This window comes from Nerophis ophidion, linkage group LG26, assembly GCF_033978795.1.
Source record: "Nerophis ophidion isolate RoL-2023_Sa linkage group LG26, RoL_Noph_v1.0, whole genome shotgun sequence".
In the NCBI taxonomy this organism is placed as follows: Eukaryota; Metazoa; Chordata; class Actinopteri; order Syngnathiformes; family Syngnathidae; genus Nerophis; species Nerophis ophidion.
The window spans coordinates 14,772,602-14,790,397 of record NC_084636.1 but is presented as its reverse complement, the minus strand read 5'-3'; the positions used below and the strand labels follow the sequence as shown (position 1 = coordinate 14,790,397).

At 35.8% G+C, this 17,796-nt stretch overlaps 1 protein-coding gene across 4 annotated transcripts in view; it reads left to right on the top strand.

Moving 5' to 3' along the window:
- Positions 1 to 1,356: 1,356 nt before the first annotated feature.
- The window catches only part of LOC133543965 (E3 ubiquitin-protein ligase MARCHF2-like), a 22,380-nt gene continuing 5,940 nt past the window's right edge, over positions 1,357 to 17,796 (top strand). The window contains exons 1-4 of one of the 4 annotated variants that reach the window (XM_061888917.1): positions 1,357 to 1,731; positions 11,290 to 11,354; positions 11,450 to 11,551; positions 11,662 to 11,904. In XM_061888917.1, coding sequence (XP_061744901.1) covers positions 11,538 to 11,551; positions 11,662 to 11,904 — 257 coding nt within the window. In that variant the 5' untranslated portion in view covers positions 1,357 to 1,731; positions 11,290 to 11,354; positions 11,450 to 11,537. The remainder of the gene's footprint in view (positions 1,732 to 11,289; positions 11,355 to 11,449; positions 11,552 to 11,661; positions 11,905 to 17,796) is intronic. The other 3 variants (XM_061888915.1, XM_061888919.1, XM_061888918.1) reach the window with 3 other exon arrangements.

Below are 17,796 nucleotides of genomic sequence, written 5' to 3'. Positions count from 1 at the left end.
AGGTCTGTGAGAGCCAGAGATCTTCCTTGTTTGAAGTGACCAAATACTTATTTTCCACCATAATTTACAAATGAATTCTTTAAAATTCCTACAATGTGAATTCCTAGATTTTTTTTTCACATTCCGTCTCTCACAGTTTAAGTGTACCTATGATTAAAATTACGGACCTGTCATCATTTTAAGTGGGAGAACTTGCACAATCGGTGGCTGACTAAATACTTTTTGCTCCACTGTATATAGTCGAGGTTTCTGTGGTTTATTCATTATACAGTGCTCAATACCCAAAAAATCCCCTGAAGAGCAGAGAAAACTGCGAAACAGGCTTGTAGTGATGAAATAGCTAGTTTTTTCCTGACCTAATGTGTATATATATATATATACACATTAGGTCAGGAAAAATATGTACGTATATATATATACTTATATGTATTTAAATATGTGTATATACATGTACATATCCATACACATACATATGTGTATGTATGTGTATATATACATTTTAATGTTTGTGTATATGTGTGTATATACATTTATACATTTTTATATACATGGTTGTGTGTATATATACATGTATATGATATATATGTATACGTGTGAATGTTTTTAAGTATATGTGTGCATATATATGTGTAGATGTGTATATACATATGTATATATATATGGGTGCATATATATATATGTAGGTGTATATAGATATGTATATACATATATACCTGTTTATGTGTGTATATATATATACATACAAACACACACACACATATATATATATTATATATATATATGCACTACTTTCTGCTCTTCGAACATTTAAGAAACTAAAAAAACGTTATCACATATGTAACAATGCTACGTCGAAATAAACTATTATTCATTTTTACAAAAGAAACCAACCCAAAGTCTATAGGATTGCTGCATATATGCGCTCAAACGTGATTGTCTATTTCTGTTCTCTGCAAAGGCGATCACTACTGAAATGATAGGCAAACATACTGGAACTGATACCATGAATTGATTACCGTGGACCCCGACTTAAACAAGTTGAAAAACCCATTGGGGTGTTACCATTTAGTGGTCAATTGTACGGAATATGTACTGTACTGTGCAATCTACTAATAAAAGTATCAATCAATCAATCAAACTTTACGAGGTAAAAATTCCCACATTTTTCAAAACACTGACGCATTTAAAGTGCAAACAAACATTTGTGGTCAACCGATTCATATATTAGTCCTTGTTGATGAAAGCATCGTAAATGTTGCTCCATTTCGTGTAAATAATGCGATTAGCGACTGCTCAACAGTTGAGTTTGCGTGACGTCACTCTGCGTGATGACGTCACATAGGCATCACGTGGTTTCGTCGAATCAGATCTAAAAATGCTGCGTTCAATGTCCCACTCATTCCTATCATTCTTCTAGTGAAATCTACAACACCACTCCCTTGTATTTTTGACCAGTGACTCCACTCTAGAGGCTGTTTATTTTGCTGCGGGCGGCTGCGGACAGCAGTGGACAAACCTGCGGGGAGCATTTAATTAACGGCGCTTCTCTACCGGAAGTACACCTGGCAGGCGCCCTACTTTTAAAAAGACACTACTTTTAAAAAAGTACGCGTACTTCTCCGCTTCAATGACGACGTTCGCTCAATGCACATGTCGCCAAATATGATGGAACTTAGGAGAGAGAAGACGTCATTATAGTCATTATTTGTCGTCTTAAAGGAGAGAGACGAGGTAAGTTGTCACTTTTGTTTTCTATTCGTGACGTCTGTGCATCTGTATGGCCACGTCTAATTCTTGGACAAAGTAACAATTTGAGTATAATTTCAACAAAATAACCTAAAAAAGTATGATGTAGATAACTAACATAGCATGTAGATAAGTTACCATGTGGAAGTGCAGAGATGTTTGCTGCGATAAAATGGTCGTCTTGACTTTATCGCCTCCACTCCAGGTAATAGTCGGTGCCCAAAGCTAACAACACTGTCTAGATAGAGAAAACGAAGTTGACAATTATGACTGTTTTCGTGACAATATTGTAATTATTGATGATATTGTTTTCGTGACAATATTGTCACGAAAACAGTGACAATATTCCGTGACAAAATTGTCACATATAAAGTTGCAATGTTACAATATACAATGTTATATATATATTTTAAACATGTCATCAAAATTCTAAAATTAATCTTAATAAGGAAAAATTACTAATGATGTTCCATAAATTCTTTTTTAAAGTTTTTTCAAAAATATTCGAAATGGCTAGTTTTTCTCTTTTTCGGTTGAATTTTGAATTTTAAATACTTGAAATTGAAGATAAACTATGTTTCAAAATTTAATTTTCCTATGTTTTGCTCTTTTAAACCGTTCAATTAAGTGTTTTTTCATCATTCTCTACAAAAAAACCTTCCGTAAAAGGAAAAAAAAAATGTACGACGGAATGACAGTCAGAAATATATATATATATATATATATATATATATATATATATATATATATATATATATATATATATTTTTTAAAGGTAAATTGAGCAAATTGGATATTTCTGGCAGTTTTTTTAAAGTGTGTATCAAACTGGTAGCCCTTCGCATTAATCAGTACCCAAGAAGTAGCTCTTGGTTTCAAAAAGGTTGGTGACCCCTGATTTACATAGTATAAAGTTGCATTGTTACAATATTGTCACCAAAACAGTGATGGCATGAATAATTCCTTCTTTCATGCAATATTGTATTTTTTATTTTTGAATTTTGGCTTTATTTATGCAATAATCAAACGTTTTTATTTCAAGCAATGCAAAGTTTTCCTTGTAAACAAACTTAATTTACGCCATATTCAGACTTTTTTAAATTACAGCCAAACAAGACTGATGGTAATGTTAAAACTTATTTCTCGCCAATAATGTGACTTTGTTTAATCAACATTCAGACATTTGTAATCGGGGTGTTACAGATTACTTCTCAGAATATTACACCACCAACCTTTTTGAAACCAAGAGCTACTTCTTGGGTACTGATTAATGCGAAGGGCTACCAGTTTGATACATACTTAAATAAATTGCCAGAAATAGCCGATTTGCTCAATTTACCTTTTAACTCTGTTATTATTAATGATTAATATTTATCTTTGTGGAAAAACTGATCATCTTAATGATTTCTCACAATAAATATTTATAGAAACAGATAAATATCAATATGCAACATTTTATTTTTATATTTTCTCTAAGTGCACATTTTTCAAATTGAACATTTTCAAATTATCACTTCTAAGACAGTCTTGTGAAATCACAATATCCCATTTTAACTAGCTGGCCACTAACATTTTTTTTTAACAAATCATGAATTACTTTGCACCATGTTTGTACAAATAATAACTCATGTAAAATACAAAAGTCAACTCTCAAATTTTGAAAATAAATCATGTCACACTTTGAACTGGACACCAAATCTGTTATCTGTTTCTTTGTCAGTTATTGGGAAGCCTGGCATTGCATGCTGTTAACTAGTGTGTTGTACTCTGGTGTGTAACTTGACACTGCAACGCTGAGTGAGTCTTGCAGATGTGCATCAGTGAGGCGTGTTCTGTGTTTGTTCTTAATGAAGTTCATGTCAGAAAAGGCTGATTCACAAAGATAAGTTGAACCAAACAGGCTTGCAGCCTTCATAGCTGCTGCGCATACACCACTGTACTTTTCTGTGTCAACAAGACTCCAAAAGTTTGGTGCAGCCTGGTGGGCTTTAAATTTTAAATTGTCAGGAAAGAAGAGGAAGGAATTTAAAGGGTATATGTGTTTAAAAATCTTAGAATAATTTTTAAGGTTGCATTTTTTTCTCTAAAATTGTCTTTCGGAAAGTTATAAGAAGCAAAGTAGAACAATAAATGAATTTATTTAAAGAAGTGAAGACCAAGTCTTTAAAATATTGTCTTGGATTTTAAAATTCTATTTGAATTCTGTCTCTCTAAGAATTAAAAATGTTGAGCAAAGGGAGACCAGCTTGTTAGTAAATAAATACAATTTTAAAAATAGAGGCAGCTCACTGGTAAGTGCTGCTATTTGAACTATTTTTAGAACAGGCCAGCGAGCGACTCATATGGTCCTTATGGGCTACCTGGTGCCTGCGGGCACCGCCTTGATGACCCCGGACTTACACACTATTCTGACAATTTTAATCGCAACATTTGTCAACTAATGACTTCTGGTAAAATTAAGACCTAATTCATGCAATATTCTGACAATTTTAATTGCAACATTTGTCTGATGGTGTTACAAATGACTTATCATAATATTACAACTTTACTTAAGTAATATTCTGACAATTTTAATTCGATAGTCTACGTACATGAAAATGCAGAATGTGGGATTTACAATATTAACTATGAACAATAAAACACTGAATATTGAGAATATATTGACGTCGCTCCTCTACTTCCCAAGTTCCCAGACCACGTCCTTGATCGACATATTTTATAATTGAGCAAGAACAATGAAGATGTAACAGACATGGCAAACAAACGCCAAGGGTAAAAACCATCCACTTATTTCTAAAAGAAATACCACTGTTCTGCAGAACTTTGTTGTATGAATCTGCTTCTGTCAGACACTCTGTAAACAAGCCCCACTCACATGTTTTACCAACTACTATGATGGCATGAATACTCTTTTTATGCAATGTTGTATTTTTTTATTTTTGGATTGCCACTTAAGTCTTGTGGACTTTTATTTATGCAATAATCAAACTTTTTTTTTATTTCAAGCATTGCAAACTTTATCTTGTAAATCCTAACTTAATTTACATAGTATTCAGAGTTTTTAAATTAGAGCAACACAACACTTATGGTAGTGTTGAAATGTATTTCTCGTAATGACTTTGTTTTTAAGCAACACACAGACATTTTTAATTGGAGCATGGCAACATTTGTCTGATAGTGTTACACATTATTTACGCAATATTCTGACAATTTTGCCATGAAAATGCAGAATGTGGGATTTACGATATTAACTATGAACACTGACATTTAAGAATATTTTAATGTCACTCCTCTACTTCCCAAGTTCCCAGACCACGTTCTCGATCGACATATTTTATAATCGAGCAAAAATAATAAAGATGTAACAAACACGGCAAAACATAAACGCCAAGGGTAAAAATCATCCATTTATTTGTAGAAAAAAAAATACCACTGTTCTACAGAACTTTGTTGTAGGAATCTGCCTCAGTCAGACACTTGTTGTCAGGGTTTTTGCTCTGTAAACAATCCCCACTCATACTTTTTACTAACAATTGTGATGGCATGAATACTTCTTTCGTGCATTTTTTTATTTTTGGGTTGCCACTTAAATCTGGAAGTAGACTTTATTTATGAAATAATCAAACTTTTTTTTCAATCAATCAATCAATCATTGATTATTTATGTAGCCCTAAATCAATAGTGTCTCAAAGGGCTGCACAAACCACAACACAAACCACAACGACATCCTCGGTAGAGCCCACATAAGGGCAAGGAAAACTCACACCCAGTGGGACGTCGGTGACAATGATGACTATGAGAAACCTTGGAGAGCACCGCATATGTGGGCACCCCCCCCCCCTCCCCCCTACTGTGAAAGTTCAATCCATAGTGGATCCAACAATTTTCTTATTTCAAGCATTGCATACTTTTCCTTGTAAATTATAACTTAGTTCATATAATCAGACTTTAAATTAGAGCAACACAAGACTTATGGTAGGGTTGAAATGTATTTCTCGTAATATGACTTTGTTTTTAAGCAACACTCAGACATTTTTAATTGGAGCATGTCAACATTTTTCTGATTGTGTTACAAATTACTTTATTCACGCTATATACTGACAATTTTAATTGGAGCGTGTACACAAGAAAATGCAGAATGTGGGATTTACAATATTACGTACGAACAAAAAAACACTGAATATTGAATATATTAACGTCGCTCCTCTATTTCCCAAGTTCCCAGACAATGTACTCGATCGACATATTTTATAATCGAGCAAGAACAACAAAGATGTGACAAACATGGCAAAGTATAAACACCAAGGTTAAAAATCATTTACTTATTTGTAAAAAAAAAATAAAAAAATACCACTGTTCTGCTGAACTTTGTTGTAGGAATCTGCTTCCGTCAGACAATCTGTAAACAATCTCCACTCACTCTTTTTACTAACTGCTGTGATGGCATGAAGACTTATTTTATGCAATTTTTTTTTTTTGAATTGCCACTTAAATCTTGTACTATACTTTATTATGCTATAATAATTCTTTTTTTTTTTAAGCATTGCAAACTTTTCCTTGTAAATTATAACTTAATTTACGTAATATTCAGACTTTTTAAATTAAAGCAACGCAACACTTATGGCAGTGTTAAAACGTAATTCTCGTAATAATATAACTTTGTATATGCAACATTCTGATTTTTTTAATCGGATTTCGCAAAATTTGTCTGATAGGGTTACAAATTACCTTTTTACACAATACTCAGACAATTTTAGAGTGTCTCTGTACATGAAAATGCAGAATGTGGGATTTACAATATTAACTACTAACAATTAATGACTGAATATTGAGAATATATTAACGTCGCTCCTCTACTTCCCAAGTTTCCAGACCACGTCCTTGATCGACATATTTTATAATCATGCAAGAATAAAGATGTAACAAACATGGCAAAATATAATGCCAAGGGTAAAAACTACTAATGTTTTGCAGAACTTTGTTGTAGGAATCTGCCTCAGTCTGACAATCTGTAAACAAGCCCCACTCACTATTTTTACTAACTAGTGTAATGGCATGAATACTTATTTTTTGCGGTATTGTGTTTTTTATTTTTGGATTGCCACTTAAATCTTGTAGTACACTTTATTTATGCAATAATCCAACTTTTTTTTACTTCAAGCATTGCAACTTTTCCTTGTAAATTATTACTTAATTTCCATAGTTTTCAGAATTTTTCAATTAGAGGAACACAACACTTATGGTAGTGTTAAAAAAAAGTTTTCGCAATAAAATGACTTTGTTTATGCAACATTCAGACATTTTTTATTGGGTCGTGGCAACATTTGTCTGATGGTGTTACAAATGACTTCTCGTAGTAGTACGACTTTATTTACGCAATATTCTGACCATTTTATTTGGAGCGTCTACGCTCCAATGAATCACAACGTTTGTCTGATGGTTTAACAACCTAATTCATGCTATATTCACTTAGTTAATTTGTGTGTGGTCGACTTAATTCTCGTAATATTACCACTTTTTGCGCAATATTTAGGCTTTTTAAGTGACACGACACTAGCATTGTTACAAGTCAATTCTCGTAATAAAACAACTTTTTGCGCAGTAGTCAGACTTTTTGACTCACATACGTGTAGTATTGTTACAAATTAATTATTGTATTATTACAAAAATGTGCGCAATATTCAGACTTTTTGAATTGTAACATGTAGAACATTTGTCTAGTATTATTACAACTTATTTTTTGTAATTTACGACTATTTGTGCAATACTCAAGACTTTTAAAATTGGAGCAACACATTTTGTCTGGTAGTAACAATTTAATTCTCGTAATTTTACGACTTTATTTGGAGCGTCAATTTTGTCTGGCAATGTTACAGCTTAATTATTTGTTTATTACAACTTCATTTAAGCAATATTCTGAAAATTTTAATTGGAAGGGTAGCAACATTGGTTTGGTATTGTTGCAACTAAATTCTCGTAATACAATTTACTTCTGTAGTATTGAGACTTTTTTTCTGGTGACATTTAGACCTTTGTAACATCCTGACTTTATTCGTGTAAAATTACGATTTGAATCTCATGTTGCGTCTCCTACAATATTAGCATTGCAACTTTATTTTTGTAACATTCTGACTTTTTGTCATAACATTCCAACCATATTTTTGTAGTACATGCGAGAATACTTAAAGAAAGGAACTGACATTTAATGTTCAACTTTCTTTTCATAACATTCCAACATTATTTTCATAATATTCTTGACTTTTTTAGGTTATATATTCTCAGGATGCAATGATTATTTGATTAAATTATTTAAATCAATTAGAACAAAACTTGGTGTATATTATGTTGCTTTGATTAATCTCTTAAAGGCCTACTGAAATGAGATTTTCTAATTTAAACGTGGATAGCAGGTCCATTCTGTGTGTCATACTTGATCATTTCGCGATATTGCCATATTTTTGCTGAAAGGATTTTGTAGAGAACATCCACGATAAATTTAGCAACTTTCGATGCTAAGAGAAATGCCCTGCCTCTACCCGAAGTCGCAGACGATGACGTCACATGTTTGATAGCTTCTCACATATTCACATTGTTTTTAATGGGAGCCTCCAACAAAAAGTGCTATTCGGACCGAGAAAACGACAATTTCCCCATTAATTTGAGCGAGGATGAAAGATTTGTGTTTGAGGATATTGATAGGGACGGGCTTGAAAAAAAAAAAAAAAACGCGATTGCATTGGGACGGATTCCGATGTTTTTAGACACATTTACTAGATAAATTCTGGGAAATCTCTTATCTTTCTATTGTCTTGCTAGTGTTTTAGTTAGTTAAATAGTACCTGATAGTCGGAAGGGTGTCTCCACGGGTGTTTTGACGCGCAGTGTCTCAGGGGAGTCGACGGCAGCTATGGACGGCACAAGCTCAGCTTTCCGCCGGTAAGAACTGACTTTTTAACCAAAATTTTATCGCCGAAACCTGCTGGTTGACATTCGGTAGGATCCATGTTGGCTTGACCGCGCTCTGATCCATAGGAAAGTTTCACCTCCAGGAATTTTAAACAAGGAATCACCGTGTGTTTGTGTGGCTAAAGGCTAAAGCTTCCCAATGCCATCTTTCTACTGCGAGTTCTCCAATATTAATTAAACAAATTGCAAAAGATTCAGCAACACAGATGTCCAAAAAACTGTATAATTATCCCCTTAAAGCAGACGACATTTAGCTGTGTGTGTGCGTAGCGCTCATACTTCCTAAAATCCCGTGACGTCTTGCGTACACGTCATCATTACACGACGTTTCGAAGACGAAACTCCCGGGAAATTAAAAATTGTAATTTAGTAAACTAAAAAGGCGGTATTGGCATGTGTTGCAATGTTAATATTTCATCATTGATATATAAACTATCAGACTGTGTGGTGGGTAGTATTGGGTTTCAGTAGGCCTTTAACAATTGAGCAAATGTATGACCCGTAACTTTAAAAACGCGGTCAGTTTCCGCACGACCCTGCAATAAAGCACACATGAGCAGAACAGTGTGTACATTTTTTTTTCCAATGAACACATGTAGGGCAGGGTTATATGGACTTTTTTTAATATCTCAATATTTTTAGGCCATATCGCGATACACAATATACTGTATATCGAAATTTAGCCTTAGCCTTGACTGAACACTTGATACATATAATCACAGCAGTATGATTATTCCATGTGTCTACATTAAAACAGTCTTGTTCATACTGCATTAATATATGCTCATTTCAAACTTTCATTGAGAGAGGGAAATCAAAACTAAGTCAATTTAGCAAAAGTGTATTTATTAAACAGTTATTAAGCAATGGCACAAACATTCATGTCATTTCAAAACAGAAAGTGCAAGATTGTCAGACATTTTAAAACAAGCTATGAGTGCTCTTTTTGCATGATGTCACTTAGATCAGTGGTCCCCAACCTTTTTGTATCCTCGGACCGGTCAACGCTTAATAATTTGTCCCGCGGCCCGGGTTGGCGGGTGCGGGGATGTCCTTTTTTTTGTTTTTTCTTTGTCATGAAAAAAGGACGTTTTTGTCATGAAAAAGGGAGGTTTTTGTGGTTTGTGCACTAATTGTAAGTGTATATTGTGTTTTTTATGTTGATTTAATAAAAAAAAAAATATATATATATATATATTTTTTTTTTAATAAAAATTAATAAAAAAATCTTCTGCGGCCCGGTACCAATCAGGCCACGGCCCGGTGGTTGGGGAACACTGACTTAGATGACATCAAAACAACACTAAATTAAAGTGCATTTTTTGTACAGAGAGCCACTACAATATTTTAAAACAAATAGAGTGCACTTTTGTGCATGAAGTCACTCAAGATATTTCAATAACTGTCAAAATGACCTGCATATTAGGAAATCAAATAGTGTTCGTCCTTCGATATGTGGTAGGTTCCTCCGGACATTATCTCCTTTTGTTGTTGACTATTTTTTTCATACGGTGTTGATCTGGAAATGTTTGCCTTGGCGTTTTGATGGTGTGGGCGTGTGGCACCAAATGGAGATGTTGACTTGCAGAGTAAGCACTCTTCATTCTGTAGCAGGTGACTTTTCAAATTATGCTACATATTAGTAGTAATGCTACTTTTGGTAGCAAAGCTTTTGCCCCACACTTGACAAATTACGGTTGTAATTTGTCCTTCATTTGTTACCGGATTCACACCTTCTTTCTTTCGTAATACCACTCGCATCACAGCTAACGTTACCCATGCTGCGACCTCTCTGCTACGTGAGGGCGTATACGTATGTGACGTATGACGTGACAGTATGCGTCGTATGTAAGAAGGTGCGCTTGCTGTCTGTGAGAAGGAGAGACAAAAAAGAGAGAGAAAAGCCTGAAGTGTAATGCCAGCAGCTAAAAGCAACTGCGTGAGAACGTATACCCGAATATCACGATAGTCATTTTATATACTGCACACAGACAAACCCGTGACGTATCGAGTATATCGATATGTCGCCCAGCCCTAAACGCATGTTAATAGTGCAATTTCAATATTGATGTGCATTTAAAAAAAATAGTTCATAGCAAGCAGAAAGATAATTATTTCTACTCTTTTTTTTTTCCTAAAATATGCATTGAGCCTATAAAGTGTTTTATTCAATTACTCCATTAGTCAAACATACCAATTAATAGATTAGTCAATTTCTATAATAATTAATAGCTGCAGCCCTAATATTTTCGATTTTATTTGTGTAACAGTACCACTTAATTCCTATAATTGTAACTTTTTTCTCATAACTATCTTGACATCACAACTAAGTGTGACCTATCACTCACTTGTAACAATTAAGTGCACCCATTATTCAAAGTATTTTTCCAATCTACAGACACATGTCCTGTCGAGGTTTAGGAACATGACAAACAATGGGTAAAAATGAAGAGATTATTGGCAGACGTGAAGCTTCATAAATCCCACGTATCAACAACAGTGTTTTGTCACCATCTGCCACGTCGCAGCTTGCCTTTTTAAGAAGAAAAACAACAACAACACGTGTTAAATCCACAGGATTAGCTCGGTTATGGTGTGACGAACAACACTGAGCTGCTCGCCGGCGATCACAACATCCGCAGGTTTTTCAAATCATTTCCTGCGAGTGTTCAAATAAAGAGTGTCCACTTGTAAGAAGCCGCTGACGTCATTTGTCTGTGTCTTATCGCCGTGCTAGGGTTATCGTCGGGGAGCCAGCTGTCTATCTGCCTGCTGCACTTGCACACTATCGTCCAATTTAAGCCAAGTGGATTTCCTCCGAACAGATGCTTCTTTCTGGGTGGGACTTTGGGTCTCATTGTGTAATATTGATGTCCTTACAGATGCTTGGTTATTTAACAGTTCATGAAGCCGTTCTGATGTTTTAGCCAGTTTTCTTTTTATGTGCAGATACTTTAGAGAAGTTTTCTCTTTGCACTCCCGACACTACCTCAACAGCCGGTCTGCGGGCCCCGTAACCATGACGACAGGAGGGTGCTGTCACCAATTGCCCGGCTCGCCGTGCGACTGTGCAAACAGCGCAGAGGCTTGGAAGAGTTTGGAGGAAGGAGGCGGGTGCCCAACACGCTGCGCCAGTCAGGTCACGGCCGTAGACGGAGTGCTGCTCTCCTCCGTGCTCAAACCCACGCAAAGGTAATCGTCTAAATCAGTGGTTCTCAACCTTTTTTCAGTGATGTACCCCCCTGTGAACATTTTTTTAATTCAAGTACCCCTTAATCAGAGCAAAGCATTTTTGGTTGAAAAAAGGAGATAAAGTAGTAAAATACAGCATTATGTCATCAGTCTCTGATTTAATCAATTGTATAACAGTGCAAAATATTGCTCATTTGTAGTGGTCTTTCTTGAATTATTTGGAAAAAATATATAAAAATAACTGAAAACTTGTTGAAAAATAAACAAGTGATTCAATTATAAATAAATATTTCTACACATAGAAGTAATCATCAACTTAAAGTGCCCTCTTTGGGGATTGTAATAGAGATCCATCTGGATTCATGAACTTAATTCTAAACCTTTCTTCACAAAAAATAAATCTTTAAAATCAATATTTATGGAACATGTCCACAAAAAAATCAAGCTGTCAACACTGAATATTGCATTGTTATATATTTTTTTTCACAGTTTATGAACATAAGTTCATATATTGTTGAAGTATTATTCAATAAATATATTTATAAAGGATTTTTGAAATGTTGCTATTTTTAGAATATTATACAAAAAATCTCACGTACCCTTTGGCATACCTCCAAGTACCCCCAGGGGTACGCGTACCCCCATTTGAGAACCACTGGTCTAAATAATCTAACTGGACACAAAATAACTAAACAGTTATGTTGTAATTTTTACCAACTTAACTTACCTTTTTATACCAAGAGCGTCAACATTGGGACTCTGGGGCCATTTGCAGCCAGCAACTCATTTTTTATTGGCCCTTTTGACATGTTCTGAAAATTTAATTAATTTATTAATAATTAGGTACAATACAGGCCAAAAGTTTGGACACACCTTCTCATTTCAATGTGTTTTTCTTTATTTTCAAGACTATTTACATTGTAGATTGTCACTGAAGGCATCGAAACTAGGACACCTGTGAAGTGCAAACCATTTCAGGTGACTACCTCTTGAAGCTCATAAAGAGAAGGCCATTGATTGATTGATTGATTGAGACTTTTATTAGTAGATTGCACAGTACAGTACATATTCCCTACAATTGACCACTAAATGGTAACACTCGAATAAGTTTTTCAACTTGTTTAAATCGGGGTCCACGTTAATCAATTCATGGTAAGAGAATGCCAAGAGTGTGCAAAGCAGTAATCAGAGCAAAGTGTGGCTATTTTGAAGAAACTAAAATATAAAACATGTTTTCAGGTATTTCACCTTTTTTTGTTAAGTACTCCACATGTGTTCATTCATAGTTGTGATGCCTTCAGTGACAATCTACAATGGAAATAGTCATGAAAATAAAGAACACGCATTGAATGAGAAGGTGTGTCTAAACTTTTGGCCTGTACTGTATGTTAGATATTACACTAACAACTATTTGCTTTTTCATCTATGAGACAAAAGCTAAGATACAAATAGTTCAGCTCACGGGTCGGCAATCCAAAATGTTGAAAAAGCCATATCGGACCAAAATTGTAAAGAAAATTTGTCAGGAGACAAAAATAATTAAAAGCCTTATTTATATAAGTTTTATAATGAAGGCAACACATGATGATGACATGTAATATTCAACACATTTTTGCAACATTGGAAGTCATTAGTAAAATGAGGCTTCTCCCAGGATGAGATTAACTTCTGGAAAATGACTGTCTCAGAAAAGCCAAAAGTGTGTGTCCAAGTTTAAGGAAACGGCAGGCTGTCTTTTTATTTTTAATAGATTCATTACAATCTTTGGCAAGCTAGCTAATGTTTGCTGTGGTCTGGAACAACATGGCACACAAATAACTATGAGAAATGCAGCCAATATTACATACAGATAATGTGTCATGAGACATGCAAATATAAATTAAATTCACAGAAGACATAAGTAAAGGAAATTAAATGAGCTCAAATATACCTACAAATGAGGCATTGTGATGCAATATGTACATACAGCTAGTGTAAATAACATGTTAGCATCGATTATCTTGCAGTCATGCACTGACTAAATATGCCAGATTAGCACTCTGCACAAGTCAATAACATCAACAAAGCTCACTTGGTGCATTCACACACAACATAAAAAGTTTGGTGGACAAAATGAGACAAAGAAGGCGTGGCATAAGAAATTTCTTCCAGAATGCACCATTTTGTGGTCTGCCTCATTTACGTGCCGAAGTCCTCCTCCAAGCCTACCTCGACTGCGTCCTCTCCCCGTCAGCCACGTTGTAGTTTTTAGGGTTTTTTTGTAGTCTCCCGGCAGATATGAGTTAGAACATTATGTAAATTTTTGTTATATACATCCTATCAGTTGATGTTCCAGTGAGAGCAGACATTGCACAGTGAGTGAATCTGTGTGATTTGATGTTGGTAGTCTGTATTTCTTGTTCTGCTCTTAGCAATACAGCTGGATCTGTTTATCATAGAGCCTTTAAAACTTGTAGTTCATCTTCCATATGTTCGGGCTCAACAATACATTCTTGATCATCATTTGTCCCAAAGTAGTTGTTTGCTCTCATGAAGCAGGTAGTAGTAGTAGTTATTGTTGTACGAAATAGCGAACGTTGTGATGCATCTGTCAAATTAATGTGCCGCCGTATGCTTAAAATTAGCAAAATAAGTGAAAATTACATGTTGTCATGTTACTACATTACATATATACTTACAGGTGTATATAAAACATTGATGGAGGCGCTATAGAGCGAGTCTCGTTGACAGTATTGTCAGCTGACTTTTACTAACATTTATTTACGACCAAGAATTTGTTCTTGTTTTAAATAGAGATTATGAATGATAGTCCAAATTCCCCCACAAAAGTTCATTCCTCTTTAAGAGGAGATGGTTTGCTTCATATCCTTGCCAATTTTAAAGGGGCACTGCCCTTTTTTAAAATGTAGCCTTTTATGTAAGACAAAAACACATGTTTTTCTTTTTTGGTGCATTCCAACTAGTACTTATATGCGATCAGAAGTCCTTTTATAATAGAGCCTATGGGAGTCTCTAAATTCCGCCTAAAAACATCCAAACACCTCCATCAATGTTAGTAAGTAGCTATGTAATGTAATAACGGGCACATTTATAATAAGATGTAATATTTATGTATTTTGCTCATTTGAAGCATACAGCGGATTATTCATTTTGAGAAAACACATCACACCGTTCACTTTTTCCTTCAAACATCATCACTGATTATAACTCACTGCATACTTCATGAGAGCCAACAAACATAATACAACATCTCCTCCTGTACAATGTCTGCTGTCATTAGGATGCAAACTGCTAGGATGTTGAGATAGGGGTGTGGAACCAATCGCAGACCAATTGTCTTTTTATGTCTTTCTTGTCATTTTTGCTTCTAAATTGGATGCAAAAGTTGACTTGTATATGACTCATCGGATCATGTTCTCAACTTTCTACTATCAAGGTGAGCAGTATTATTTATGATTTAGAGTTAACTTTCAGTTAATGACTGAAAGTTATCACTTTCCTCGGGCACTGTTCCCCTTGCATTCAAAAAAGCGGTTATTCATCCTCTCCTTAAAAGACCTAACCTCGATCCTGACCTCATGGTAAACTACCGACCGGTGACTCACCTTCCCTTTATTTCGAAAATCCTCGAAAAAATTGTTGCAGAGCAGCTAAATGAACACTTAGCCTTTAACAATCTATGTGAAACCTTTCAATCCGGTTTCAGGGCAAATCACTCGACTGAGACAGCCCTCGCAAAAATTACTAATGATCTATTGCTAACGATGGACTCTGATGCGTCATCTATGTTGCTGCTCCTTGATCTTAGCGCTGCTTTCGATACCGTCGATCATAATATTTTATTAGAGCGTATCAAAACACGAATTGGTATGTCAGACTCAGCCCTGTCATGGTTTAACTCTTATCTTACTGATAGGATGCAGTGCGTCTCCCATAACAGTGTGACCTCGGACTATGTTAAGGTAACGTGTGGAGTTCCCCAGGGTTCGGTCCTTGGCCCTGTACTCTTCAGCATCTACATGCTGCCGCTGGGTGACGTCATACGCAAATACGGTATTAGCTTTCACTGTTATGCTGATGACACCCAACTCTACATGCCCCTAAAGCTGACCAACACGCCGGACTGTAGTCAGTTGGAAGCGTGTCTTAATGAAATTAAACAATGGATGTCCGCTAACTTTTTGCAACTTAATGCCAAAAAAACGGAAATAGCTGATTATCGGTCCTGCTAGACACCGACCTCTATTTAATAATACAACTTTAACATTTGACAACCAAATAATAAAACAAGGTGACCCTGTAAAAAATCTGGGTATTATCTTCGACCCAACTCTCTCCTTTGAGTCACACATTAAAAGCGTTACTAAAACGGCCTTCTTTCATCTGCGCAATATCGCTAAAATTCGCTCCATTCTGTCCACTAAAGACGCCGGGATCATTATCCATGCGTTTGTTACGTCTCGTCTCGATTACTGTAACGTATTATTTTCTGGTCTCCCCATGTCTAGCATTAAAAGATTACAGTTGGTACAAATGCGGCTGCTAGACTTTTGACAAGAACAAGAAAGTTTGATCATATTACGCCTGTACTGGCTCACCTGCACTGGCTTCCTGTGCACTTAAGATGTGACTTTAAGGTTTTACTACTTACGTATAAAATACTACACGGTCTAGCTCCAGCCTATCTTGCCGATTGTATTGTACCATATGTCCCGGCAAGAAATCTGCGTTCAAAAGACCCTGGCTTATTAGTGATTCCTAGAGCCCAAAAAAAGTCTGCGGGCTATAGAGCGTTTTCTGTTCGGGCTCCAGTACTCTGGAATGCCCTCCCGGTAACAGTTCGAGATGCCACCTCAGTAGAAGCATTTAAGTCTCACCTTAAAACTCATCTGTATACTCTAGCCTTTAAATAGACCTCCTTTTTAGACCAGTTGATCTGCCGCTTCTTTCCTTTCTCCTATGTCCCCCCCTCCCTTGTGGAGGGGGTCCGGTCCGATGACCATGGTTGCCCACATCTGAGGTCCTCTCCAAGGTTTCTCATGGTCAGCATTGTCACTGGCGTCCCACTGGATGTGAATTCTCCCTGCCCACTGGGTGTGAGTTTTCTTTGCCCTTTTGTGGGTTCTTCCGAGGTTGTTGTAGTCGTAATGATTTGTGCAGTCCTTTGAGACATTTGTGATTTGGGGCTATATAAATAAACACTGATTGATTGATTGAGTAGCTCTGAGGCGAGAAAGCAGCTGGTGATGTCAACATAGCAGCACAAGCTTTTATCTCCCTCTGATCAAGGCGTCGCTAAAAATAGTTTGTCTGTGTCAGCACGTATAATAACATCAACAATACTTTAATATTCAAGTCACGGAATGTAATCAGATTATATTATTAATTAATTATTAATAATAATTTTGGCCTTTTTGGATGGGTATTTCGAGGGATTTATGGGCAAAGTAGAAGACTCCCCTTTGACTTTTATTTTCAAGTTGAAATGCATAAAAGAGAAATACATTTGTCATCTTGTCTCTCATGATGTCCCAGGGGCATTCTATCGATGGCAACTGGAGAGCTAGGTTTGTCCTAGAAGACGTTTCGCCTCGCATCCGAGTAGACTTCATCAGTTCGTGCTCATAGACTTAGATTGGTCAGATCTAGTCTAGCTGCTGGTGCCAAACCCCCAAATATTTATACTCCAGAACCAGGAGGGGATGTCTGGGCAAGGATAGTTTCACCCTATCCTAGTGAGAAAAACAACAGTTTTAATGCAAGCGAGCAATCCTAACCGACACAGCCGAGGAAAGTCATTGAGGTGACAATGACCTGGATGAATGAGAACCTTCATAACATCTCGCATGATGATTTTTAAGGATAGGCAACATTCCAGAAAAAGTGCAGTTC